This window comes from Patella vulgata, chromosome 5 (assembly GCF_932274485.2).
Source record: "Patella vulgata chromosome 5, xgPatVulg1.2, whole genome shotgun sequence".
In the NCBI taxonomy this organism is placed as follows: domain Eukaryota; kingdom Metazoa; phylum Mollusca; class Gastropoda; family Patellidae; genus Patella; species Patella vulgata.
In genome coordinates, this window is record NC_065883.2 from 12573502 (window position 1) to 12597875 (window position 24374).

Genomic DNA, 24374 nt, shown 5'->3' on the forward strand with positions numbered 1-24374 from the left:
GACAGAGGATCCTAATTTTTCGTCCCATCTGAACGACTAGACACTGTGCTTGCCAGGGCTATGGCTTAATGTGACTGTTGGACAAAATTTATATGAAGTTAACACATATTCAACGACCAATTTTAAATTGATTTTAACATTTATTGTAGACATAATATCAATATACAAAATATTATGCCATATATATAAAATCGATTGTAATGTACAGAGTTTTATTTACATATTTAAGGCTAATAATAATAATTATAAATCTATATCATTTAAGTTTACAAGGAGATTGGGTTTTAACTTCCACACAAAACAAGTAGATAATACGAGGATTAACTTTTGGAATTTTTTTTTGGCTTTACCTCATTTATTAGCTTTGCCGTGGGGTTCGTTATAGTATGACATTCACCCTAGCCTCATCATATCCTCTATCTTTACGGTCGTGAAAAGAAAAGAAACTATTTTACGAGACAAGCACGACCATGTACTGACTTAATTAATCACGATACGTAAGTACAATAAATTGTATCCCGCGGAACTTCTTATCTATACTAGGATCGAGTGTGGGATCTCTAAGTTTGTAAGTGAGTACTTTACATGAAATTAAATGGGGTTTAACGTCCTACTGTTCTGCTGCCACTCGGCTAATGAAGACGGGCATACGCCATAGATTGTGCTATGAGGGAAATTTTGCCCAGATTGCGGCGCTTAGGCCTACTCTTAGGTCAAATTCCAACTGCCAAGGGATCATTTACGTGCACGCCAATATGTACACGGGACCTCGGTTTTTCGTCCCATCCAAATGACTGTTCTTGTCAAGCCCTCCGTTCAGCACCATTGACAAGGAGAAACCACGCCGGAAATTCCCAACACGGGGAGCGAACTTGCGACCTCCAGGCTAGCGAGCCAGTGTCTTACTCACTTAGCCACAGTAGCTCCCCGAGTACTTTATGCTGAGCCCCCGTGGCTTCCACTTAGTAACAAGACCAAGTAACTACACTGCTTAAAGCTAGATTTTTTTTAAAAAAAGAAATGCAATGGATTTATTATCAAATCACGGCAGCGACACTTTGGCTATTTTATGACCCCTGCGCGTGTGTCGCTGAGAATGGCGATTTCCCCATCTGCCATATTGGTAGCTTCGGTTATCAAATATGCACCATATGTTTTCTAGATACAAAATCCATATTTCAACCAGCGGAGGAATTTCGTTTTAAACTGCCCGAAACTAATTAACAGTCAAAATGTTGAATATCTCGTCGCGTAATGACCTCGTAGGCTATTACGCCCAAGGAATTGTGGGCCCCTCCGCTTCCGGTGGCGCAACATTGCCTGCATTAAGATGTCGGCTATAATGAAATGGGGGGGGGGGGGGGGGGGTAGCGTCCTACCTACGGCCTACTCTTATTTCGAATTCCCACTGTCATGGGTTCTTTTACTCGCACGCCAATGTGTATACGGGGCCTCGGTTTTTCCCGGCTATGTTGGAGGTGATAGAAACTATCTAGGTGTCCGTGTGGAATTTAATTTAACCTTTCTTTTTTGGTATTGGTATAGGCCTACATACAGATGCTTCATATATACTTGCGTGTACATATATATATATCAATACATGTATAGGCATAACAAGATATTTACAAAATAAAAAGTAAATATTTTTAAAACTTGTTTAAAAGATACGAACGAGAATAAATTATTTCAAATCGCTAACAATGACCTTTCAGTATTTACAAAATCCCTAAATTTAAACCTTAAAATAACTGATAAAATTGATTTGTGAAGGGTTACAAATATACGGAAGTCTACGATTCAACCATTAAAACGAAACTTGAGGATAATTGTACCTTATCAATCGGAGAGCAGTCTTGCTAAGATATTTCTTTTAAAATGGCATGACTTCCTGTAAAACTTTAATCAATAGCTATGCATGCTTACCTAAGCAATCTCAAAATTTCTTTTAAAATGGCGTGACTTCCTGTAAAGATTTATTCATCAATAACAATGCATATGACGACGATTGTACATAATAATGACATGAAACACAAATGTAAGATAAATACAAATCTATATAAATACATATTATTATGTAAGGCCAAATAAACAAAAATACCTGTGTTTACGATTACGTGGCCACAAAGAATAAGGTCGGTCGGTCGGCAAATCTTGTTCTTGTGGGTTTGTGGGTTAAAGATTGGATAGAACTAAGTAAACTAATACATTAATTTTTTTAACAAACTACATCGATACTTGAAATCTATTGTCTTTGCTGTGTCATTTTTAATACCGTTTACGATTTATCTCCTAGCATTTCTAGCTTAAGGATACATTATGTAAGATTTAGATAAAGAACTAGCCATTCTTGCTATAATAGTTCGAAAGTAGATGATGTAAAATGAATAATTTGAAAATTTCATTCAAATTACTCTATTGCAAGCGGAGAAATTAGCCTTTGAAGGTTTGACAGACGTGTGCAATAATTTCAACCACCGTACTGGTTGATCGAAGCTAAGTCTCGGTCCTCCATATTTGATTAAATCAAAGTATTGCTGAACCATTCTAATCTATTTAATATCGGAGAAATCTGATACCATCGAGAGTTGATTAAGGCCTGGATGAGTTAATTAATGTCTAATTAATACTTTAGAAAACATTTCAGGCCTTAAGAAAGACCTGCAATAGGCAGATTTAGCTCTTGCATAATGCATGTTTAATGACTGAGTAAGGTTCTGTAGAATAATTTCGATTGGGATTGTTATAATACAGAAAGTTCAGTGTATATGTAGAAAACCATGCCAAGACCGATTTATAGGACCTAGGAAATGAGAAAGAAAAATTTAGGGTCGACGATTTCTGCTAAGAAAAATAGGGTCTTTCGGGTAACCGTAAACGCGGGTAATTAGTTTATGGCCTAATACGACAATAAATGGATATATTTAAATATATACAATAATTATACAATATATACATGATTTACAACACATGATGTTATTTTCTTCTCGTGTCGTGTTCAATTAAATTAACACACCCTCTCATATCATAATTTAAAACACCTGAATAACATAGTCAATATAGTATATTTAAAAGACAACTACAGTCGTTGCAGGTTTTTAATATTTTGCTCATTGATCATTTCTTTTTTTTTTCAAACAATATTTTATTCAGATTTGTATCTAAACAGGCATTGGGAAACAGGCATAACCTATATTAGGCCCCTCTCATTAGGCATATCTAGTTAGTTTTAAATGAGTGCCGGCGGCTAAAATCAGCCCGGATTACGAGGCTGGGATAATCGTCAAAAAGCGGGCTAACTAATATTTTTTTTAAAATAAAGACCACAAAAATTAGTCTTATGTTCTTGCAAGATTGAAAGTAATACGACATGAAATTATAACAAAATACATCGACTGTAGTTGTCCTTTAGCTTAGTTCATTAGTTTCCATTACACAGCATGAATATTCTAAACCCTTCAGCTGTATAGCATTATATCCACGAATCCACTACGTCATAGAAAGACGCCATTGGTTAGTTATCTATATTGTCACCAATCAACACACTTGAAATAATAAAACCCGCCCAAAGCGTCACTAAATTCCAAGTGTTTCTAAATATGGCAGCTTTGAGTTTTGAGGTTCACAAAATGATCTCGTGAAATAGAAATTGATCAGTTAATGCTGATTTTATTGCATATATTGGACAGAATTTATAGCTTTGTTAATATTGGGTTTAAATTTTCATTAAACCCGTATGTCCGTGTATATTTCTTATTTTGAAATAGTTTATGCTTGTGTATTTGCTCTCTTGTGATGACCACCACCCAAAAGTGTAAACAGTCTGATTTTGTCGTAGTATCCATCATAACCCGAATAACGTCGTGCGTTTGCCAATTTTCGCTGCCTCCTCCTTAGTTTGCGCAATAAGAACTTAGAACCATTGCTGTTAGAATTATTCGCTGTAGGTGCCGAGAGGAAAGATGTCTTTCGTCCGCGCAATTCTCCAAATCGATCAGATGATGTTCCGTAACGTCTGTGTTTTCTTTGTCTTCGTCGTCGTCGTCGTCGTTGTCCATTAATCTTTCTTTGTCCTCGTCTGTGTTTTCTACGTAACTTACGGGTGGTTTCCATTTCAGCCTTTTCGCTTTCTTCTAATTCTAGTGCCTGTCGCAAGTCAGCCGTCTGTAATCGCAAAGGTGCAGGAGCGGCCATTACATCGGGGGTATTCCTATCAGAGTTGACTCCAATGTTTACAATTTCCGGTGGAGCGATTTCCGGGGTGGTGGTCTCCGGTGAGATGCTTTCCGGTGGGATGCCGTCGGGTGTGAAACTGACTTCACAAATCTCCTCACATTTTTCTTTCGAGTAGAAATTATTCAGATTTCCCTCGCAACCACTGTAAGTAAGGGGAGAGCACTCCTTCGTGTGAACGTTGAAATACCAACGACTGAATCTGGCCGCACATCCACCCGGTGATGGTGGCAACTCGCAGATCTTAGACTTGGCTGTAAATAGAAGAAAGGGTGATTAAAAAGTGGTTCAATCAATGATAAAATACTTATAAAAACAATATCCGACCTAACTTACTATGTCCTGGAGTAGATTATATTTATCCTTCGTTACATCGAAGATTATGATAATTCTGGTCGCTATAGTAACGTGGTTAGAGGACGAAATCCAATTCGTTTCAGGAGGCGTTGTCGCTTGCTAAAGAGTCGGTCTAATGCACATGTAAAAGGGCCGTTTCCACGTAACCGGAGAAAATACTCGCGGAAACGCCGAGAAAACGTGCACATGGAAACCGACCTTTATACACATTCCATGACAATCTAAAATGGAAGATTAGGCAGACATACGAAAACAAATAAAATATGGAAGTTTCAACATGATCTGAAAACAGACACTGTGTCTCTATCACGTGGAATACCTTTGAATTGGCTGACGGATAACTTACCGGGTACCTCTCGTTCATGAACACAGACTGGGAACGCCATTTTTCTTGGCCAATACAGGTTTTGTATAACGCAGACTTTTCCCACAGGACATACTTTCTTGTAGGCCTGAAATATAAAGAGTAAGATTCTATAAAAGATTCAATCATTTTACATAAAATTCTAAAGGGACTTCGGTGGGTGATTGTACGACCTGTAGATGGGAAGGGTTTGGTTGGGTTTTTTTTAGAGTGATCTGGATTTGGTTTTTAACTGAACAAGTGTTCGAGCAAATGGAATTACATCGTAGGTGTAGGAGAACCGCCGTACAACACATACCAGCCAAATCAGGAGAACTACGTGTATGCTGAACTGTACAAGTTGCATTGAGATACTGATAATACCGTGTGTACAATCTAGTAGCTAAATGCCAATTTCGTCATATTAAGCCCATTGCTGACGGTTTTGTCTATAAAGGAAGATAACTGCCACGTGGTCTATAGCAGGAAGTACACATGCAGGGACAATTGGCTAAAGGCGATTCCCAGTGTTATTTGGGCGGCTTCGGTGGCATTTCCAAATTTACAAGTGTCCTATTAATATTTTAATATTAATACGAGAAGACCATAACCAACACTTGATGCCATCGGATAGTCGAACGGTTCGGTAATTTAATTTAATTTAAAACTGGAGAAGCGAGGCTAAGGCTCGAATATACCAGTAACGTCGCTACGATAATAAACAATTAATACACATATCTTGTCAAAACTTCAAAAGTGATAACTTGAATCAGAATAAAATAATGAACTTGTCAATATATTCATTTTGCATTATCTGTTTTCGAACTATTATAGTACGAACGGCCAGCTCTTTATCTAAATCTTACACAATGTATCTTTAACATGTAAGTATGGTTTATCACCACATATATCACTGTTGGTAATGATATATCTATGTATACATATAACCTATATGTACATGTATGTGATATTTACATACATGTGCAGCGTGAAAGTCACACCTGACTCGACTGACATCTTGCGTCAAGTTCTAGAAACTTCAAAAGCCCGAACATTTACAACCTGTGAAAACCAAACAGCTCTGTGTTTACCCCGTTCTCCACAACTCAGACCAAAGCACCGTTTGTAATCAACTTCCGTAGTAACTTGGACGAAAAACACATTGAAATTTTAATTGCAGATTAACTGGCATTGCTGCGGGCAGAATAAGTTAAAAAGTTTAAAAGATAAATGGAGCTTGGAGAGAGGTGGGTCGGTTTTCTTTTATCCCAGTTAATCAAGGCAGGTAATTCGTCCCCCACCTTGTTTACACAACAGCCAAATAAGTCCACAGGAGATTAAAGGGGCATTATCACCTTAATTTTGAATGATATCAAATACAAAAACAGGTTAGAGCTAAATATTTATCGAAAAGAATAAGCAGAAATTGTTTCCACGGGGTAGCGGCTTTTGTTATGGATGTTCAACAGAAACTTAAAACGTGTGTATACCAGTATACCAGCAATGGATCGGTAGATTTGCCTCAAGGTTTGTACACACTCTGAGCTCAACAGTTATTTTGATTAGTGATAGGATAAGATCCATACAATTAAACTTGAATTACAATTGACAAAACGGAATTCGACATGTTTACTTATTCTGATTTTAAATTTGAATATTCTGTGTCGACAGTCGAACACAAAGTCAGATTTATCGCCACATTCGTTTTATCTTTAGACGTCATTTTTTTTCAGCCAAAACAAACAATATTCAAACTTCGATGAAATCGACAGCTTTCTAGCTTAATCCAAATCAAAGAGTGCTGGCCGTTTTAAATCCTATCAAATCGAAAAATAAATAACCGAATTGCATATTTATTTATTACCCACCGGTCACCCCTTTAATTATAGAATCTTTGGGGGAGGGAGGGGGGTCTCCAAATTACTATTTCCCCTCTAAACACTTGTTTATAGAAATAGGAGATTCGACTCCATTACTAAGCAGGTAGATCAATAGACAAGTTTACTCTAGACTTACTAGGATCACAATAAAGTATAATCAAGGTTGCGAACAATGCCCGGGGATCTATTATAGGCTAAGTCTCTTCAAAAAAAAACCTTTTCAGAAAATACTGAACCCAAAATATGTTTAAAAGCAGTGCTCAAAATAGAATTGACTTTTTTTACTTTTAAATCTAAATGTAAACACGTCAACCCGACTCCATTGTGTACCATCTAAATTAATTATTTAGATATAGTGCAGTGATACTTGCAAAACATAGGAATGAATTATACTATTCAAAAAAAGTAGGGGATATTTGATTTTGGGGGCATAATACTAAAATATGCAAATGACTACGAAAAAAGTCACTATAGAACCTAACAGAAGAAACATTTCCAGTTACATGTGACGCCCAAACGCACCAATAGCTACCGCATGGAATGCAGGTGATGCTTGGGATCATCATGGGGGTCCAACCCAAGATTTGCACGACTCTGACTTTGAATGTTACAGTCATTGTGGCATTGAATTCCAGGGTGGAAACATCAGTTTAATTGTTTTAGTGACCAGAAAACAAATTTTGATATGCGTCGGCTTACCCAAAATGAAAGGTTACGTGCCCTTGGCATGCTACAGATCGGCACAACACAGGCGGTTGTGGCGCGGACGATGAATGTTTCTCAGTCTGTCATAAGCAGGCTATGGTCCAGATACCGTGATACACAATCTGTACAGGACAGACCACGCTCAGGTCGACCAAGGGCGACAACTCAAGCCCAGGATCGTTTTATCCGTACCTTGGCCTTGAGAAATCGTGTCATCACAGCAAATCAGATCAGCGCTCGTCTTCAAACAGACACTGGTGTGAGAGTGAGTGGCCAGACGATTCGGAATCGACTGCATAGGGGTCACCTTCGCGCCCGACGTCCTCGCGTGATCCCTTGTTTGAGAGATCATCACATTCAGGCAAGACGTCGTTGGTGTAGGGATCGTCAACACTGGGATAATCGACGCTGGAGCAATGTGATGTTTTCAGATGAGTCAAGGTTCACTGTTGATTTTTTGGACAGACGTAGGAGGGTGTGGCGTCGTCGAAACGAGCGCTTCCAAGACGTTAACGTCATCAGACATGGTCGATTTGGGGGTGGTTCTGTTATGGTGTGGGGAGGCATCACTGTTGCTGGAAGAACGGCTTTACATGTTGTTGCAGGGCGTGTTACAGGCCAGTACTACCGGGACAACATCTTGGCAGTCCATGTTGTGCCGTTCGCACGACGTCATGGCCGCCGTTTCATCTTCCAGGATGACAACGCAAGATGTCACAGGGCCAGGATCGTTACAGGTTACCTCCAACAACAGAACATCACCACATTACCTTGGCCAGCACTGAGTCCCGACCTCTCCCCCATCGAGCATGTCTGGGACATGCTTGGACAGAGGTTACGTCAACGTCAACAACGTCCTGCCAATGTCCAAGAACTTGCTGCTGCGTTGCAACAGGAATGGGACAATCTGGACCAAAACGACCTTAGACGTCTCATTAGGAGTATGCCACGTCGGATCAATGCTTGTTTGGCAAACAGAGGAGGATTTACCCGTTACTGGCTTGGTTGTGATGCTGTGGTAACTTTGCTGTTTGACCCCGGGTATCATTTTACCCTTATAATGGTCAGTCTGTGCCTTACTTAGTCTAACGATCATTTGGAATAAATCGATGAATGTGAACTTCATTTCATTTTGTCATTTGTTTCTTCGTCAGTTTCATTAGATGACTTTAATAACACTTAAAAATCAAATATCCCCTACTTTTTTTGAATAGTATATCTACATAGTGCAGTCATACTCTTCAGATAGAACGAGCACCGTGATGCTGGCTGAGAAAGTTCATCGAAATTTTCCGGCGTGGTTCCCTTTTGTCAGTGATACAGGACGGAGGGTGTTGCAAGAAAAAGCGACGGATCGTTGGGGTTGTACGAAACAATGGAGTCCATTGCATACTTTTAGCGAGAGAGAGAGAGAGAGATGGGTTTAACGTCCACTCGACACAAACTAGGTCATTTCGGGACTAACATGTGGTTTAATTTTATTTCAATAATTCGCTTGCGCGTAGGGGTCTTTAGCAGTGGGAGGAAACCGGAAGTCCCGGAGAAAACCCACGAGGTTGGACAGGCGACCCTAATCCTTGTCACATACAACCCCCCTTATACTTTTAGCAACCAGAAGGTTCCGAATGCGGTCTAGGTTTTCCAGCCTGGTTTCCCATTGTCGGTAGTGCAGGTCATTCGTATATTCCTTCAGATTTAATGGAAAACCGTGTACACATTGGCGTGTTTGTAAAAAAAAATTTGACAAACTTAAGAGTAGTCTTCAATAGCCCGGTTGGAGCAAAACAAATTTCATTTCTTTTTTATTTCATTTCCAAATTTGACAAAGATATCCAGATTTTCAGGACTGATGTTTGGAAATTCCAAATTATTGAGGAAGCTTTTTTTTCACAGCAACCATATAAGGTAAATCGAAAGACAATAATTTATATACGTACTTTACACAATCTATCGGCATCTTCACCAGTTGAATATTTATCTCGAGACGCACATAACACCTGAAAAATTAATAAAAACATCACATTAATATGGACTCAACCTTTTTCAAGTAATAACAGACAGCTTTGTGGATAATATTCACTAGGTTTATTGCCATTTGCGCAGGACATGTTATACCACTTGGCGAAAACCATCCAGAATAGTGCAATCTCAGCCGAAACTGGCTCATCTTTCCCTTTGCAGCCTATGACCACGGATTGGTTTAGTTTCGGAGTTCTTCCCTTTATAAATAAAGACACATGGTGTTAGGTGGTGAACCATTAGAGCATTCAAGAATTTTGACCTTCTGTTAATCCCATTATTAAATTTGATTCTTAAAAAGTGAGACGAGCTTGATAAATGAATATTTCCCATCCAGAATAGTGCTATTCCATTATTTGAGGTTGTGGATCATTAGCGCATTCGACCTTCTTCTAATCCCATTTATTAATCTGAATTCTTATGAACGTGAGAAGGGTTTAAGAAATGCACACTTTCCATCCAGAATAGTGATATCCCAGACACGATCTAGGAGAGCCGGAAATGGCTCATCTTTTTGTGGCCTATCGCCATGGATTGTTTTGGAAAGTTCTTCCCTTTATAAATGTAAAGTGGTGGATCATTAGCGCATTCGACCATCTTTTAATCCCATTTATTAATTTGAATTCTGATGAATGTATATTTGACAGTGTGAAGTTCACCTACGAGCAGAAAGTCAGATTTTCCCGCTGTGCAGGATGAATTTAGCGTGTATTTGTCAGTACTTGTATTTATTGAATATAAAAGAGATATTTTGGGTGGAGGTGTTAGCAACTGTTACGAAACTGTTAATGACACAATATACCGTTCTGCGGGGTATAGCACACAGCTTTGTACAGGTAAGCCCCTCCATATTACCTTTCTTACGTTCACCCCATCCTTAAAGCGACAACAACAAAGAATAAGTACATAGATTACGATCAACAAGGGCTGTTAAGCTTACGCTATCTTTCTACAGCTTGTCCCGCTTGCGAACAGACACGAAGTTAGTCGATCGACATTTTAATTCTCATTTGGGCGATGATTTTAATCGAAAACACAAACTATAATAATCATTTATTGAATTTGTATAGCGCCAAAATCCAGCTTGTAAAGCTGCTCTGTGGCGCTTGTACAAAAAAAATATATGATTATGAGTACTCAATGTAAAACAGTATAGATAGAAAATCATAAAAAAAGAAGAATTAAACAAATTGTTGAAACAAGATAATAGGATTTTAAAAAATAAAATAGCAGGGTACAGATAAAATATAGATAGAAAATCATAATAAACCATTTCCTTCCATTTTCACATGTGATAAAATTGAAAATGTCTATTTAGTCTTGGTGTGTATGCAACGGGATGGAACGTCGTTCGTATGGGGCAAAAAACTGAGGTGATGTGATAAACGAACCTCTGACAGTTGCGATTCGACGACGAGATTACGAAAACGCCACTGTCCGGGCAATGTTCTGTCATAGTTGGGCGTGGTTGGTCATTATAAATTAATAACAATGTTACTCCTTTAATAAGAGCTAACTGTACACTATTACCCTATAGCTAGTATTTGTTTTTTCACCGTTAGTATTAAACTAATATTTAATTTATGCAATTTACTTATCTCGTTTATTTTCTTTAACATATATCATTTGTCACTCATTCTCTTTGAAGACGGCAATTTTAGTTATTTTAATAAATCTTTTTGAAAGAGCGTGTGTATTTATTTCTACTGCTCCTTGTTTTTTGTCGAGCGTATCTCACATTCTTTAAATTAATCAAATAAATCAGTTGACAAGTCTTAATATAAATATTTAATCTCTTGTTCGTCTCGAAATAGAACCAAAATATGGTAGCTGCAATGATATATACAACGGGGAGTAGGGCAAGGATCTGGTATGCGTCCTATATTGTTTATCGTACTAACCAGGGCTGGTCGTCAAAAGGAAACCACGTTGGCTCGGTGGGTTTGGAGATGGAACCAACATAATGGTAGCTTCAATGATACAACATTACAATACATATATAACGGAGAGCTCAGCAAGGTTCTTTTATGGGTCATATATTGTTTATCGTACTTCAATTAACTGGGGGACGTCTTCGAAGGGGAGTCACGGTGGATCCGTGAGTATGTCGCTGGCTCTCTAACCGGGCATTCCGAGGTTTGATCCAAGTGTTGGCCAAGAAAATTTCTAGGTATTTTCCAGGCTAGTTTTTCTCTTGTCAGATGTAACGAAAAACCGAAGATCGGTTGGGATCGATGAATGAAGAATAGGCGGAAAAGGGCACAATTTCCCTCTTAGCGTATGGACCCTCTTCATTGAGCAGATAAACTCCATTTCATTCATTGATATGTAACGTGGTTCCCTCTTGTTAGTGTGCAGCTATCTAGTCGTTCGGATGGGACGAAAAACCGAGATCCTGTGTACAAATTGGCGTGCAAAATATCCCTTGACAGGTGGAATTCGATATAAGAGTAGGCCGTCACGCCGCTGTCCGGGCACAATTTCTCCCATAGCAAACTGTATCGTGTATCCCCGTCTTCATTAGCCCAGTCGGAGCAGAACAGTAGGACGGTAAACCCCATTTTATCACTCCATTCTGCACGACGCTGGAAAATCCCTAGGATATTCCTCGGCAACACCGACATACCCACTCATCCACCACGGCTCCCCATTACCATACAAGAAAGCAATTGTCATTTCCGTATAGACAGATTTATGTGGGAACACAGAAATATCTAATACTTATTCCCTTCTTCATACGAAATAAATGTTGATCGAGTGACATACCTTGCGACTGAGACCAAATTGCCACTTTGAATCGCGCTTAAATGTCAGTGCTGAACAGACGTTCAAAGCAACGAGACAATTTACGGCTCATTGTTTCTGATTAAGGTTGCGATCTCACGACTAAGACTGTTGGGTTCAGAGATTTATAGGTATCGATTCGAATGCAGATAACACAAACTAGCCCACAATCTGTCTTAAACGTGAAGTTTGACGACCATACTTCCGGCTTATAGATAATTTGATTATAAGGTATACGGGTTGCACCAGACTTGAAAGTTAATTGAATTTCCGTTTTAAAGGCTAATGAAACTTGAGCGTAGGTTAATAGAATAACTAAATTTAACTATAAACAAACATTAAGGTTAGAGATCACAAAGTCCTGATTACCAGTAATTATAAACAAATGGGTAGAAAATTAAATCTTTAATGGAGTGAATTTGCGTTGCGTATAGAACATTGTATTCCGCCCACTTTACCAGAGCTTATACGTTTTAACAGTGGGGCCACAGTGGGTAAGTAATCTGAGCAATGGACCCTCAACTAGAGTGTCTCGGATCCGAATTCCATTATAGGCCGAGCAGCGCCTTCGGTGATCTTGCCCATTTGTCAGCTGACAAAGGGAGTTTGTAATTTGATTAGGTCCACCTATTGGCGTGTATATGAAACAACTCTTAAATTGGCCAAGTTATCGTGTGGACGAGACAGATTTCAGTATTTGAAAGCGACTGGGTTCTATTAGAACAACCAGACGGGGTTTCCAACGAACATCGTCAAGTTACAGTTATGAACGTCTGATTGCGGTGATGAACGTCTGATTGCGGTCATGAACGGTTACTTCCGGTAAACGAAGTGTCCACAAGAAGAGAAGAAAAGGAAGATAAAAGAAGAGAAGGCGATCACGATCCGTATGAAGCTATAACCCCGGGGTAAAACTGCGTTGTGAACAGTACTAGACAGTAGTCCAAGTAGTCCAGTTGCCGGGGTTTAAAACGTCCTTTAACTGGTGTGAAAATAGTCTATACATGCAAGGATAGCCCTTTCAGCCTGGAGGGCCACAGCCGGGACATTCTAGTAGAGAATCTAGTGCTCTGACCGCTCGACTACCACACCGTGTTTCGCAGAAAAATGTGTAAAAATGTAAAACGAATCCCAAACCCTAATGTATACAAGGTTACTGTGATGATATTGGTATAGATAAGGATGAGATATTGCAGAAAACAGAAACATCTGGTTTTATATCTTCCACAAACTATAATCACATTGATAACATGAGATCATGAAGAATACACCCTGATTCATACCAGCAAGGTGAATAATACAACACTGAAACACTCAGCTCGCTCGTTGGTAGCGGGAAATGAAATAAAATGGGGTTTAACGTCCTACTGTTCTGCTCCGAACTGGGCTAATGATGACGGGCATACGTCATACAGTGTGCCATGAGGGAAATTTTGCCCGGACAGCAGCACTACGTCCTACTTTTCTATCGAATTTCAACTGTCAAGGGATCTTTTACGTGCACGCCAATATGTACACGGGACCTCTGTTTTTTGTCCCATTCGAACGACTAGTCAGCTGTCCTTGTCAGGCCCTCCGTCCTGCATCACTGAAAAGAGGGAACCACGCCTGAAAATCTGGATGAACTTTCTCGGCCAATGCAGGGATCGAACGTCCGACCTCCAGGTTAGCGAGCCGGCGTCTTACCCACTTAGCCACCGTGACCCCGTTGGTAACGGGAGGACACCAGTGATTCCGGAGTACAGGGAGAAGTCCGACGGGGTTAGAAAAGCTCTCGTACTACCTGTCACGCGCAGGCCTGGAAACTATCATTATATGATATATCTTAAATAAATCGCGTGTGGAAGGAAGCCAGGGGTTCCAGTGAGCACGGATAATCCCCTCGGGATTAAGTACAATAACCTATTCCTTGTCACATACAAGTCTGGGATAGAAACCATGACACTCAATGACAGACCTTATGATCTAAAGCGTGCCTGTTAGAGCACCCGGTTACCCGAGCCCCGATTACAGAACAGTAAAATACAAATAGACAACATGAAAACAGTAATCGAAAGAACCAGAGAATATTAACGAAAAGACCAGTAATCGAAAGAAGCGTGCCTGTTAGAGCACCCGGTTACCCGAGCCCCGATTACAGAACAGTAAAATACAAATAGACAACATGAAAACAGTAATCGAAAGAACCAGAGAATATTAACGAAAAGACCTGTAGAAATATTGACTATCTTTATAAAAGCCTGAACATACCATTGCAACATGGCTGCTAACCTTGAGAAATAGACAGGGCGATTCTGGGAACACCCATCAACCGTTGATGTATGCCAACTAAAAATTGAAAACATCGAGCTTAATTTAACACTGCAACCTTTACTACAAGAACACCCAAAAGTTATATCGGAAATAATAGACAAGAGAAATAAAAGTTCAAGGTTTTCTCTAGCGCTGTCTTTTAAACTTGTTACATAAAATTCATTGATTGCATACTTTTATCGAAATCATTTGTTGAGCAACGGTTAGGTTCGATTGTATTTACATGTCATAATATGTTACAGTAGAGATTAATAAAGGGAGAACTCAATTTTCGCAGCTACGCTATGGCAACCAGCGTATACAAATTGCATTTTTGCGACCAACATATGCCCCCTTTTCACTGTTAATGCATGGGTCCTAGGGGGTACATTGTATGTTTAATCCGGCCCTGGCCACGTTGGTTATGTAGTTAGGACTCACAGCAGGAATGTTCCGGGCTCGAATCCCGTTTAAATCTCTGATCGTTGTAAAATATGAAGTCTTGAATTTGTTTGAGGTACGACTGATCTTTAGTAAGAAAAGGGTTATTTAATTCATGTTTCAACACTGTGAGGTAACTGAATATCTGAACAGTTGTGTTGAACCGAGTGGGCACAAAAGAACCTTCGGGGTGTTCCTGGTGTCTGTGGGATGGACTAGAAAAATGTTATAGTCGTTCGGATGGGAATAACAAAAAGAGGTCTTGTGCACAAGATGGCAGTGCACGCAAAATATTTCTTGCAGTTTGAATAAGAAGAAGAGTAGGTGATAGCGTCAGTTACAACGTCGCCATACATATTTGACTTAGTATTTCGATCCCTGCATTGGCCGAGAAAGTTCATCCAGATTTTCCGGCGTGGTTCCCCCTTGTCAGTGATGCAGGACGGAGGGCCTGACAAGGACAGCTGTCTAGTCCTTCGGATGAGACGAAAAACCGAGGTCCCGTGTATACATTGGAATGCACGTAAAAGATCCCTTGGCAGTTGGAATTCGATATAAGAGTAGGCGATAGTGCCGCTGCCCGGGCAAATTTCCCTCATAGCACACTGTATGGCGTATGCCCGTCTTCATTAGCCCAGTATAGGAGCAGAACAGTAGGAAGTTAAACCCCATTTCATTTCATTTTTGACTTAGTAAAATGTTGAGGAGACGTTAAACGCCATTCCATTTCAGTTGTATTTTTAGTAATTGTCATTGCAAAAACGTCACGACAAGAGCTTAACCATTTGAATAAATAAAGAGTTTTATAAATTAAAATGGATATGTGGATTGGAGTAAAAATGTCAGCGATTTGTGACCTTTCGGCACCAAGTTTGTGTAAAACAGATGGTTTGTGTTAGGGTTGCTATAGAATTGAAACACATGCTGTATGTGTTCTATGTTAATGGCCGTCCTTAAAACCAATTTATAACATATATACAATATTCTTCTAATTCTTTTTCTATTCAAAATTCCGCTTTCTTTCCGGTTCTAGGCCAAGGACAAAATTTGGGACTCTTTTTAACTGTTTCGGGATTCCATAAAATTGGCACCATTTGCAATCCAGGGCGGATTCCAACAATACTTTATTTAGTTATCAGAAATATATATTTTAAATAAAGAGAAGAGGGTATTAGGACACAAGCCGGAGTTAATAATAATCGGTGTCCCAATCCAGAACCGAATCAGTCGAACTACATCCGCCGTAACCATCTGTTCACTTTGCCAGATAACCTTCCGAGCTCCGATTGGGCTGACAAGTCATCTGCGACTCCAACCCCAAAATGGCTAAATGTCCCTCATCATTCCAACGGACAGCCAATACAGATAGGAATCCCCGTTTCTCTATATAAAATGGTTACAGAATTAATTAAGAAATATCGTCTGGTACAAACAAGATACAACGGAAGTTTACAACAGAATTCGGCGATTTGATATTAACATGACACCATGACGACTGCACATTACACAATTGCTACAACTTGTTCATTTGACGAAGTGCGCGCTGTATCATAAGGTCTGTCATTGAGTCCACTGGTGTGGTTTCGATTCCCCGGTTGTACGTGACAAGGAGTAGGGTCGCCAGTCCAACCTCGTGGGTTTTCTCCGGGTTCCCCTGTTTTCTCCCACTGATAAAGACCCCTACGCTTGTGTCGAGTGGACGTTAAACACCATTTCTCTCTCTCTCTCTCTCTCTCTCTCTCTCTCTCTCATTTGACGAAATTAGACATTTTTGCTGCACGTTTATGTTTGCTTGTTGGCTCTTCTATCCTGTAGGCTTGCTTATAAACTGTCTCCATGAACTGTCGCGCACGAAAATATTTATTGTGCTAGCTTGCTCTTGATCAATTGGGTGTCTTTATAACATTAATGTCCTGACGAAATACCCGAATTAAATAGAATGATGTAGGCTCTGGTCAACTCTGATTTCAAACAGCCATACTCAGGCTTATCCTGTTGTGAGAAAAAAAATACTATATAAGTCGCCCCCCCCCCCCCAAAAAAAGACAAAAACAAAAAAAAATCGTACAAGGTTGATCTAGGTGATTTTAGATGCACATACGGTTGGCCATTAGAAATTCGGGACATTGTCCAACATCGTTTGTCACTGCATGTACTTTGTATTTTCAAGGTTGTCCACACGCAATTTTGTATTATACTTTTACGTTCACCACACGACTGTTATAAATAAAAAAAAACTCGAGTTTTAAACAAATTCAAAGAAAAGTTGAAAGTCAGTTAATTAGGTTTTTACCCAACAATTTCCTAATTGTCAACACGAGTTTGTTTAAAACAATGATGTGTTATATGGCGAACGTGTAAAGTTCATGGTGCCAGCTTTAGAGAAAGTAGAAGAAAGACAACACCCCTGTCAACTCTCTACATGCACGTAGCCATCATGTCACATATAGAGCGGAGGATTTAGGGGTTATGAAAGGAAAAAACCATACTCTCCGAACAAAATATTTGTTCAGTAACTTTGGCTCTAACTGCAGAATAAACAGTCAGCCATACAGAACAAACCAAGCCGTTTGTAAATATGCAAATGTACGACGGACAAAAATCGTTTGTTGTTAGTAATTTCACAATCTTAGATTCGTAAGCACTTGATTTAAGCCGGTACTATTTCGCGGAATGCACGAAATATTACTCCGAGTCTTTGAAGTGGTCTCCACCCTCTGACTATTCACGTTTCTTTCAGTTTGGCTCGAAGTTCCACAAAGGCATTTACTGTTTGGATGGTCATTGATTGATGTCTTCGCTCTTTTGCGTTTTGTTTATTTGTTACTAAAAATAACAAGAAGGCTCCTCCATCAACATCTTACGGCATTGTATACTAAAACCTACGTCACATAATTCCCAGGGGAACAATAAAATATATAAGCCAGCTTGGTGAAGAAAAGCAGGACGTTACAACCCAAGTTTTGTTCGTCTGTTAAATTTCTAATTTGCAAGAGGTACCATTGCTAAAATAGGTTGATGTATGTACAAAGTTTCATAAAGATATCTTGAATGTCTTATGAGATAAGGAGTGGGGTGGATGGCCGAATGGTTAGCACGTGCGCATTGTATCATAAGATCTGTCACGGTTGTACGTGACAAGGAGTAGGATCGCCTTTTCAACCTCGTGGGTTTTCTACGGGTCCTCCGGTTTCCTCCCACTGCTAAAGACCACTACGCGCAAACGAATTATTGAAATAAAATTGAACCATATGTTAGTCTCGAAATAACGTAGTTTGTGTCAAGTGGCCGATAGCCCCATTGCCTTCTCCCGCTCTCTATGTGTAGGATAAAGCATGAGACTGAGGTTATGCACTGGAAAGAAAGACTGGGACAATAACCCGAGAAAAAGAAAAACCGAGGCCGATAGGCCAAGATTTTTCTGTAAGTTTTTCTTTCCCAGCATAACCGAAATCGATGACTTTATCTTGCTTATAAACCGTCTATATTTACATGTACGTAAAATGAGAATATCCCAGAATTCTAGTAAGAAAAACCTTATATCATGTTTTCTTGTGGCAAAAAACCTACCCTGGAAGAATAACCCGTTACTGGATTAAAGAAAAACTTTCAGAAGAATAGCCCCAAATTCCCCTGTATATATTCAAAGCCGCATCCGACTTTCAGTCAGACCGCGAGTTATTCCGAGCATAGAATAATATATACCCGCAAGATCAAAGTGATTTACCGTTATAGGTTTATAATATGAGATAATCTCTGGAAACAAAACCGAAAAGGAAGGATAGACAGACGATATTAACTTCAATTTCCCTTCCTTGACCCCTCTCTCTGTCTGTCTCTCTCTCTGTCTCTCTGGTTGAATGGACATAAACAGAGAATATATTTCATCACGTTGATTAACCAGATCTCCCCTCTCCCTCTCTCTCTCTCTCTCTCTCTCTCCTTCTCTCTCTCTCTCTCTCTCATTGAATTGCCAGAAACAGAATATATTTCGTCAAGATGAGAACACTGAAATCTTGATGTCCACCACTAATACAGGACGTGGGGTTTTGTAAACATGCCAGGCCGATTAAAAGTCGCTAAAACAGCTTAAAACAAAATGCTTGAAGGTGTTTTTATATCCGCCTAACGTTTGGACAGTCAGGTGTTTTCTGGTTGTTAAACAAACTTTAATTAAATACACACAACGGCATTACTGTTCACCTGAAACCGTTTAGGAGAGAAGAAAGGCTGATCAGTCTTGACACTAAACTAGTATAAACCTGTAGGCCAGTAGAATTAAACTTTCTACAGGTAGGGTGTCAATATTTTACTTTACATGAAGAAGGACAATAAAAACGTGTTAGCTATGTAAACTTCTAAAACAAGGAAGGAGGGAGAGGGGGCTGCCAGGGGTTCTTTTATGTGCATGCTAATGTGTACAAATGTGGATGGGGGATCACGTGGCTAAGTGGGTAAGACGCTGGCTCGCTAGCCAGGAGGTCGGGTGTTCGATCCCTGCATTGGCCGAGAAAGTTCATCCCGATTTTCCGGCGTGGTTTCCCCTTGTCAGTGATGCAGGACGGAGGGCCTGACAAGAACAGCTGTCTAGTCGTTCGGATGGGACAAAAAACCGAGGTCCCGTGTACACATTGGCGTGCACGTAAAAGATCCCTTGGCAGTTGGAATTCGATACAAGAATAGGCCGTAGCGCCGCTGCCCGGGGAAAATTCCCCTCATAGCACGCTGTATGGCGTATGTCCGACTTCATTAGCCCAGGTTAGGAGCAGAACAGTAGGACGTTAAACCCCATTTCATCCATATTACAAATGTGGATGACTAAGCACTCTCTCCTTGTCATCCCCACAGGCACCATTCTGCACACAGAGATCCATCTAATTCATACTTCGAGTATAGATCTCTGCCCTAAATGGCCGCCATATCCAACAATTGGCATAGGCCTACTGTTTTATAATGCATAGGTACTAGGGTTCACATCTGTTATACACAATAGGACTAAATAAACCATTTCAATTTCATTAAATTATTTCTCAAAATTCTCGAAATATACTTAGTGTTTTCGAATAATATCGTCGATTTTGGACTTAAAATGTCGGTCAACTAGCTTAGTGTCTGTTCTCAAGCGGAGCTACATGTAAACAGGCAGCCTAAGTTTAGTATGCGCAGGCACCACCCCGGACAAGCACGAACCGGGCTTGAAACGTCCCGGTGAATCTTCTCGGTCCACGCGGTCCCACATCAAATTCCTTACATCCTTAGAATTGAACCCAATAACTTTTTCACACAACAACTGCATTCCAGTCTTTTATATATTTTAAAATGTACACGGGTCTAAACGTGTACTGCCCGGCACTTTCTTCGCGGTCGTTACAATACAATCACAAGCTTTTTGTTGCGGGTCTGCGTTACTGACGGAGGATTGTCAATAGTATTTTGTAAATGGTTGGAATTTCACGTTCATGACCATGTTATATTGAATGATATTTACATCTCGTGCAATATGAAACTATCCATATATTTATCAACTAAGCAATGTTCTATAATAGATATCCGAACTCAAAACAACTTTTAAGAGAAAATAAATAGAGAGAGATAGGGTCTAACAGTTATCTATAGATGCAAGATCGTTTAAGAGCCGACTGCGCACTTTTTAATCTAAATTAAGCCATTGATCTATTACATCTTCGTGCAGTTGGGCGAGTTGGTTTTAGGGTGATACAAATTGATACCAAATAATCACGACCCTTTTGTTGGTGGCTTAAACAAGAATGTTTGTTACATGCACTCAAAATATCATCTGAAATGCGTAAAATAATTGTGTTTGAGAGAGATTGAGATATTGAGATGGGTTTAATGTCCACACAAAGAAATAGAATACTAACCGATGGTCCACTCTAGAACAAAACTAGATCATTTCGGGACTAACATTTGTTTATTTCAATTATTCGTTGGTGTCTTGAGCAGTGGAAGGAAACTGGACAACTAGGGGAAACAACTCAAAGTTAGGAAGCTTACTGAGTGGAATCGAACACAAGACACGTGCACGAAGTGGGTGGGGTTTACGCTCCTACTTTTCTGTACCAACCGGGCTGTAATGAAGATGGGTATACGCAATACATTCATCCAGATTTTCCGGTGTGGTTCCCTCCTTTTCAGTGATGCAGGACGGAGGGCCTGACAAGAACAGTTGTCTAGTCGTTCGGATGGGACGAAAAAACAGAGGTCCCGTGTACACATTGGCGTGAACGTAAAAGATCCCTTGACAGTTGGAATTCGATATAAGAGTAGGTGATAGTGCCGCTGCCCGGGCAAAATTACCTCATAGCACACTGTATGGCGTATGCCCGTCTTGATTAGCCCAGTTTGGAACAGAATAGTAGGACGTTAAACCCCATTTCATTTCATTTTAATACGCCCTGACAGCGGGCAGTTGTATTTTCGACTATAAAATTTTTTCTTCGAACACGAAATTTTGACAAGACAGTTGCGTTTCCGTCGCGAAGGGAAGCACTTTCTCTGACAGTGTCGTTTCTGACTTTATCCCTTTGAGCCCCTGGGAATATTTTATGTTGTGACCATGCTATTTTGCCCGGACACTGGCGTTTCCTTCGCGAAGGCAAGCATTTTCTCCGGCAGTGGCGTTTCTGACTTTTCTCCTTAGAGCCCATCGGGATTTTATACATTGCGACCCTGAATATCAAACTCGTAAAAAGCGACTGTCGCTGTTCTACTTCATTTTGTGTGGTTGTCTATAAGAAAGGTATACGGTCGTTTTACTGGGTTTATAAGAAAGATGGCTAATAAGAAAGACGTATGAAAGCCGAAAAAAGCTTTGGTGTACAATTCATTATTCTCTTTAGTCAAATCCCGAAAAACTAGAATTTCAAATAAGTTCACCAATCGTGTTAACCGTATTGCACGTGCTGTGAATCAGGCCAAAAAGTTTGGATGAATTTATAGTAACACACATTTGCGTTCAGTGAGTAGTAACGCCACTGCGCGGACAAAATTCTCCTTTCTCGCATGGCACAAGTTAACGCAGTATATAAAATTAGCAGTATACCTTAGCCTCGAAATGACATACAATGCACAAATGGTTAAACCTGCTACAGCGAGATTCTGTATCAATTTGTATTGGGGTGCAACCAATGTCATCACTAAAGAGCTAATCATCTCTGTATTAAGAAAATCTGTCGCGACTTGACGAATATATCAGTCGCTGTTCACTGTTTGTCTCACTCCGATAGACAAATAAAATAAAGTTTTTATTAGAGTTTTATTGGGCGATCAAATAGTCTCCCTCATAAAACAGCCAGTTGGCGCGTGCTGTTTGTTTTATGTACGTATAAAAAAATGTATGATTAAATTAGAGGGAGAGAGAAAATTGGGGTTTAACGTCCATTCGACACAAACTAGGTCCATTCGGGACTAACATACCGTTCAATTTTATTTCAACAATTCGCTTGCGCGTAGGGGTCTTTAGCTGTGGGAGGAAACCGGTGGACGCGGAGAAAAAACATGAGGTTGGACAGGCGATCCTACTCCTTGCCACGTACAAGTGGGGAATCGAAACCACGCCACTTAAATCAATGACAGACCTTATGATTTCACGCACACGCGTTAAACCATAGACCCCCTCCCCACCCTCCAACGATTAAATTATAAATATTGAAAACATTAAAATCGTAGATCCTGTATTTTTAGAACCAAGTCTAATTTTTTACACTTAATTCATGCTAAAATGTATTCAGATTGGTTATATAAAATTTAATTAAAACAAAAAATAATTCAACGGTAGATAATTTCCAGTTCTGGATTCAATCGGATTAAAAAGTCGCCCATAAATGGATTTTACCCCACACTTATAGGTGGCATTGGCTTGTTTATATCGTCTGTAGAGGATGTAATTAAAAGTTGCACGAATTTCAATTCATCATATCTTTATAAATACTGAATGGAATTGAAACATTTTTCAACTGTTTTTCTGGTCAGAGATTCAACTTACTGTATTGTATATCGTAGTTTATAGGTGGCACTGGCTTGTTTATATTGTCTGTAGAGGATGTTAAATGTTGCTAAATTTTCAATTCATCATATCGTTGTAAATACTCAACAGAATTGGAGTATTTTGGACTGATATTCTTTTAGAGTTGCAACTTTAACAATATTGTAGTTTTCAAGGTATTCAGAATCTCTCAAATGAGACTTCAACCTGGTTTATCGCTTTCTTTATAAACATTCGAAATATCGATGAGAAAAATCCATGTTTTGTGCATGTTCCATCTACTTTTATTTAAAAGATAATTTATTTATAAAGGGTGGCCCGTTGAACAAAAAACTCTTGTCTGCGACATCACTTTGTCAAAGCAGACGTTAAACAACCAAGAAGGCGAACAACAACAAAACATGGCGAAACAAAAAAGTTTGAAATATATCAACTTACCTTTAATACAAGTAGAGAAACGATGAAAATGGTCGACAACATGTTAAATTGTTATAGAATTATAAACTAGAAATTAATTCTTTCCCCGTTTCTCCGTTCTTCCAACAAATTATCAGTAATCCCCACACAGGCTTCCTCGTCTTAAAATCAACTCAAATGTCTCCCAACACCTCGTGACAGGTACGTCGAATAAAACCGAATAATATTCTAAGTCCAAACTATAGATGTCCTTCTATCAGTATAACAGCGATAAAGCTAAGACAAGCTGTAGGATAGAGCGCTAGAGAAGTTTTGTTGAGACGTAGTGGGAACGTTTTGTTTTATACCAGTAAGCGCTACCTAATGTTATCACAAACACTATTCAACCACTCTTTCCTCATTACCGCACGTTACCCATTTTTTGTAGACAGCTTCTATTTTATCCAATCAATGAGATCCATTAACACTTTGGACCAAGGGTTGTTCACATGGTCTTAAATGACCCCGCCCGATTTCGTAATGCGGAGGATAGACCACGTGCGTTTTGACAGTTCCTACCTCTTCCACTAACAATATCCAGAACAATCTGGAACTGTCAACAACATATGATTTAACCAATACCAAACGCCTCTTACAAGACTGGTAAACACCGTTACATTTTTCTTATCAGCTATGAGAAACCCAAGGCTAGTAGTAAATTCATAACACATAATATATGGTTCACCCATTCACGGACAATGGCCATATGAGATAAAACTAATGCAATAAATAAAGGTAGTAACGATTTACAATTACACAATAAATACCAAGTTAAATTACTTCCCCATTTATCCATAAGTAGGGGCAATTGGTACTTTCTTTTTCTAGATTAAAGGAGATGGGGTTTAACGTCCTACCATTT

General features: G+C 39.5%; 1 protein-coding gene across 1 annotated transcript; it reads right to left on the bottom strand.

Annotated features, from left to right (window-relative positions):
* Positions 1-120: 120 nt before the first annotated feature.
* LOC126822247 (amyloid-beta A4 protein) lies at positions 121-23990 on the bottom strand. The gene is made up of 4 exons (XM_050551028.2): positions 23495-23990; positions 9453-9512; positions 4934-5039; positions 121-4484 (listed from the first exon to the last, which is right to left on the bottom strand). The coding sequence occupies exons 1-4, from the start codon at positions 23534-23536 to the stop codon at positions 3766-3768; spliced, it is 927 nt and encodes a 308-aa protein (XP_050406985.2). The 5' UTR covers positions 23537-23990; the 3' UTR covers positions 121-3765.
* Between the last annotated feature and the right edge of the window lie 384 nt (positions 23991-24374).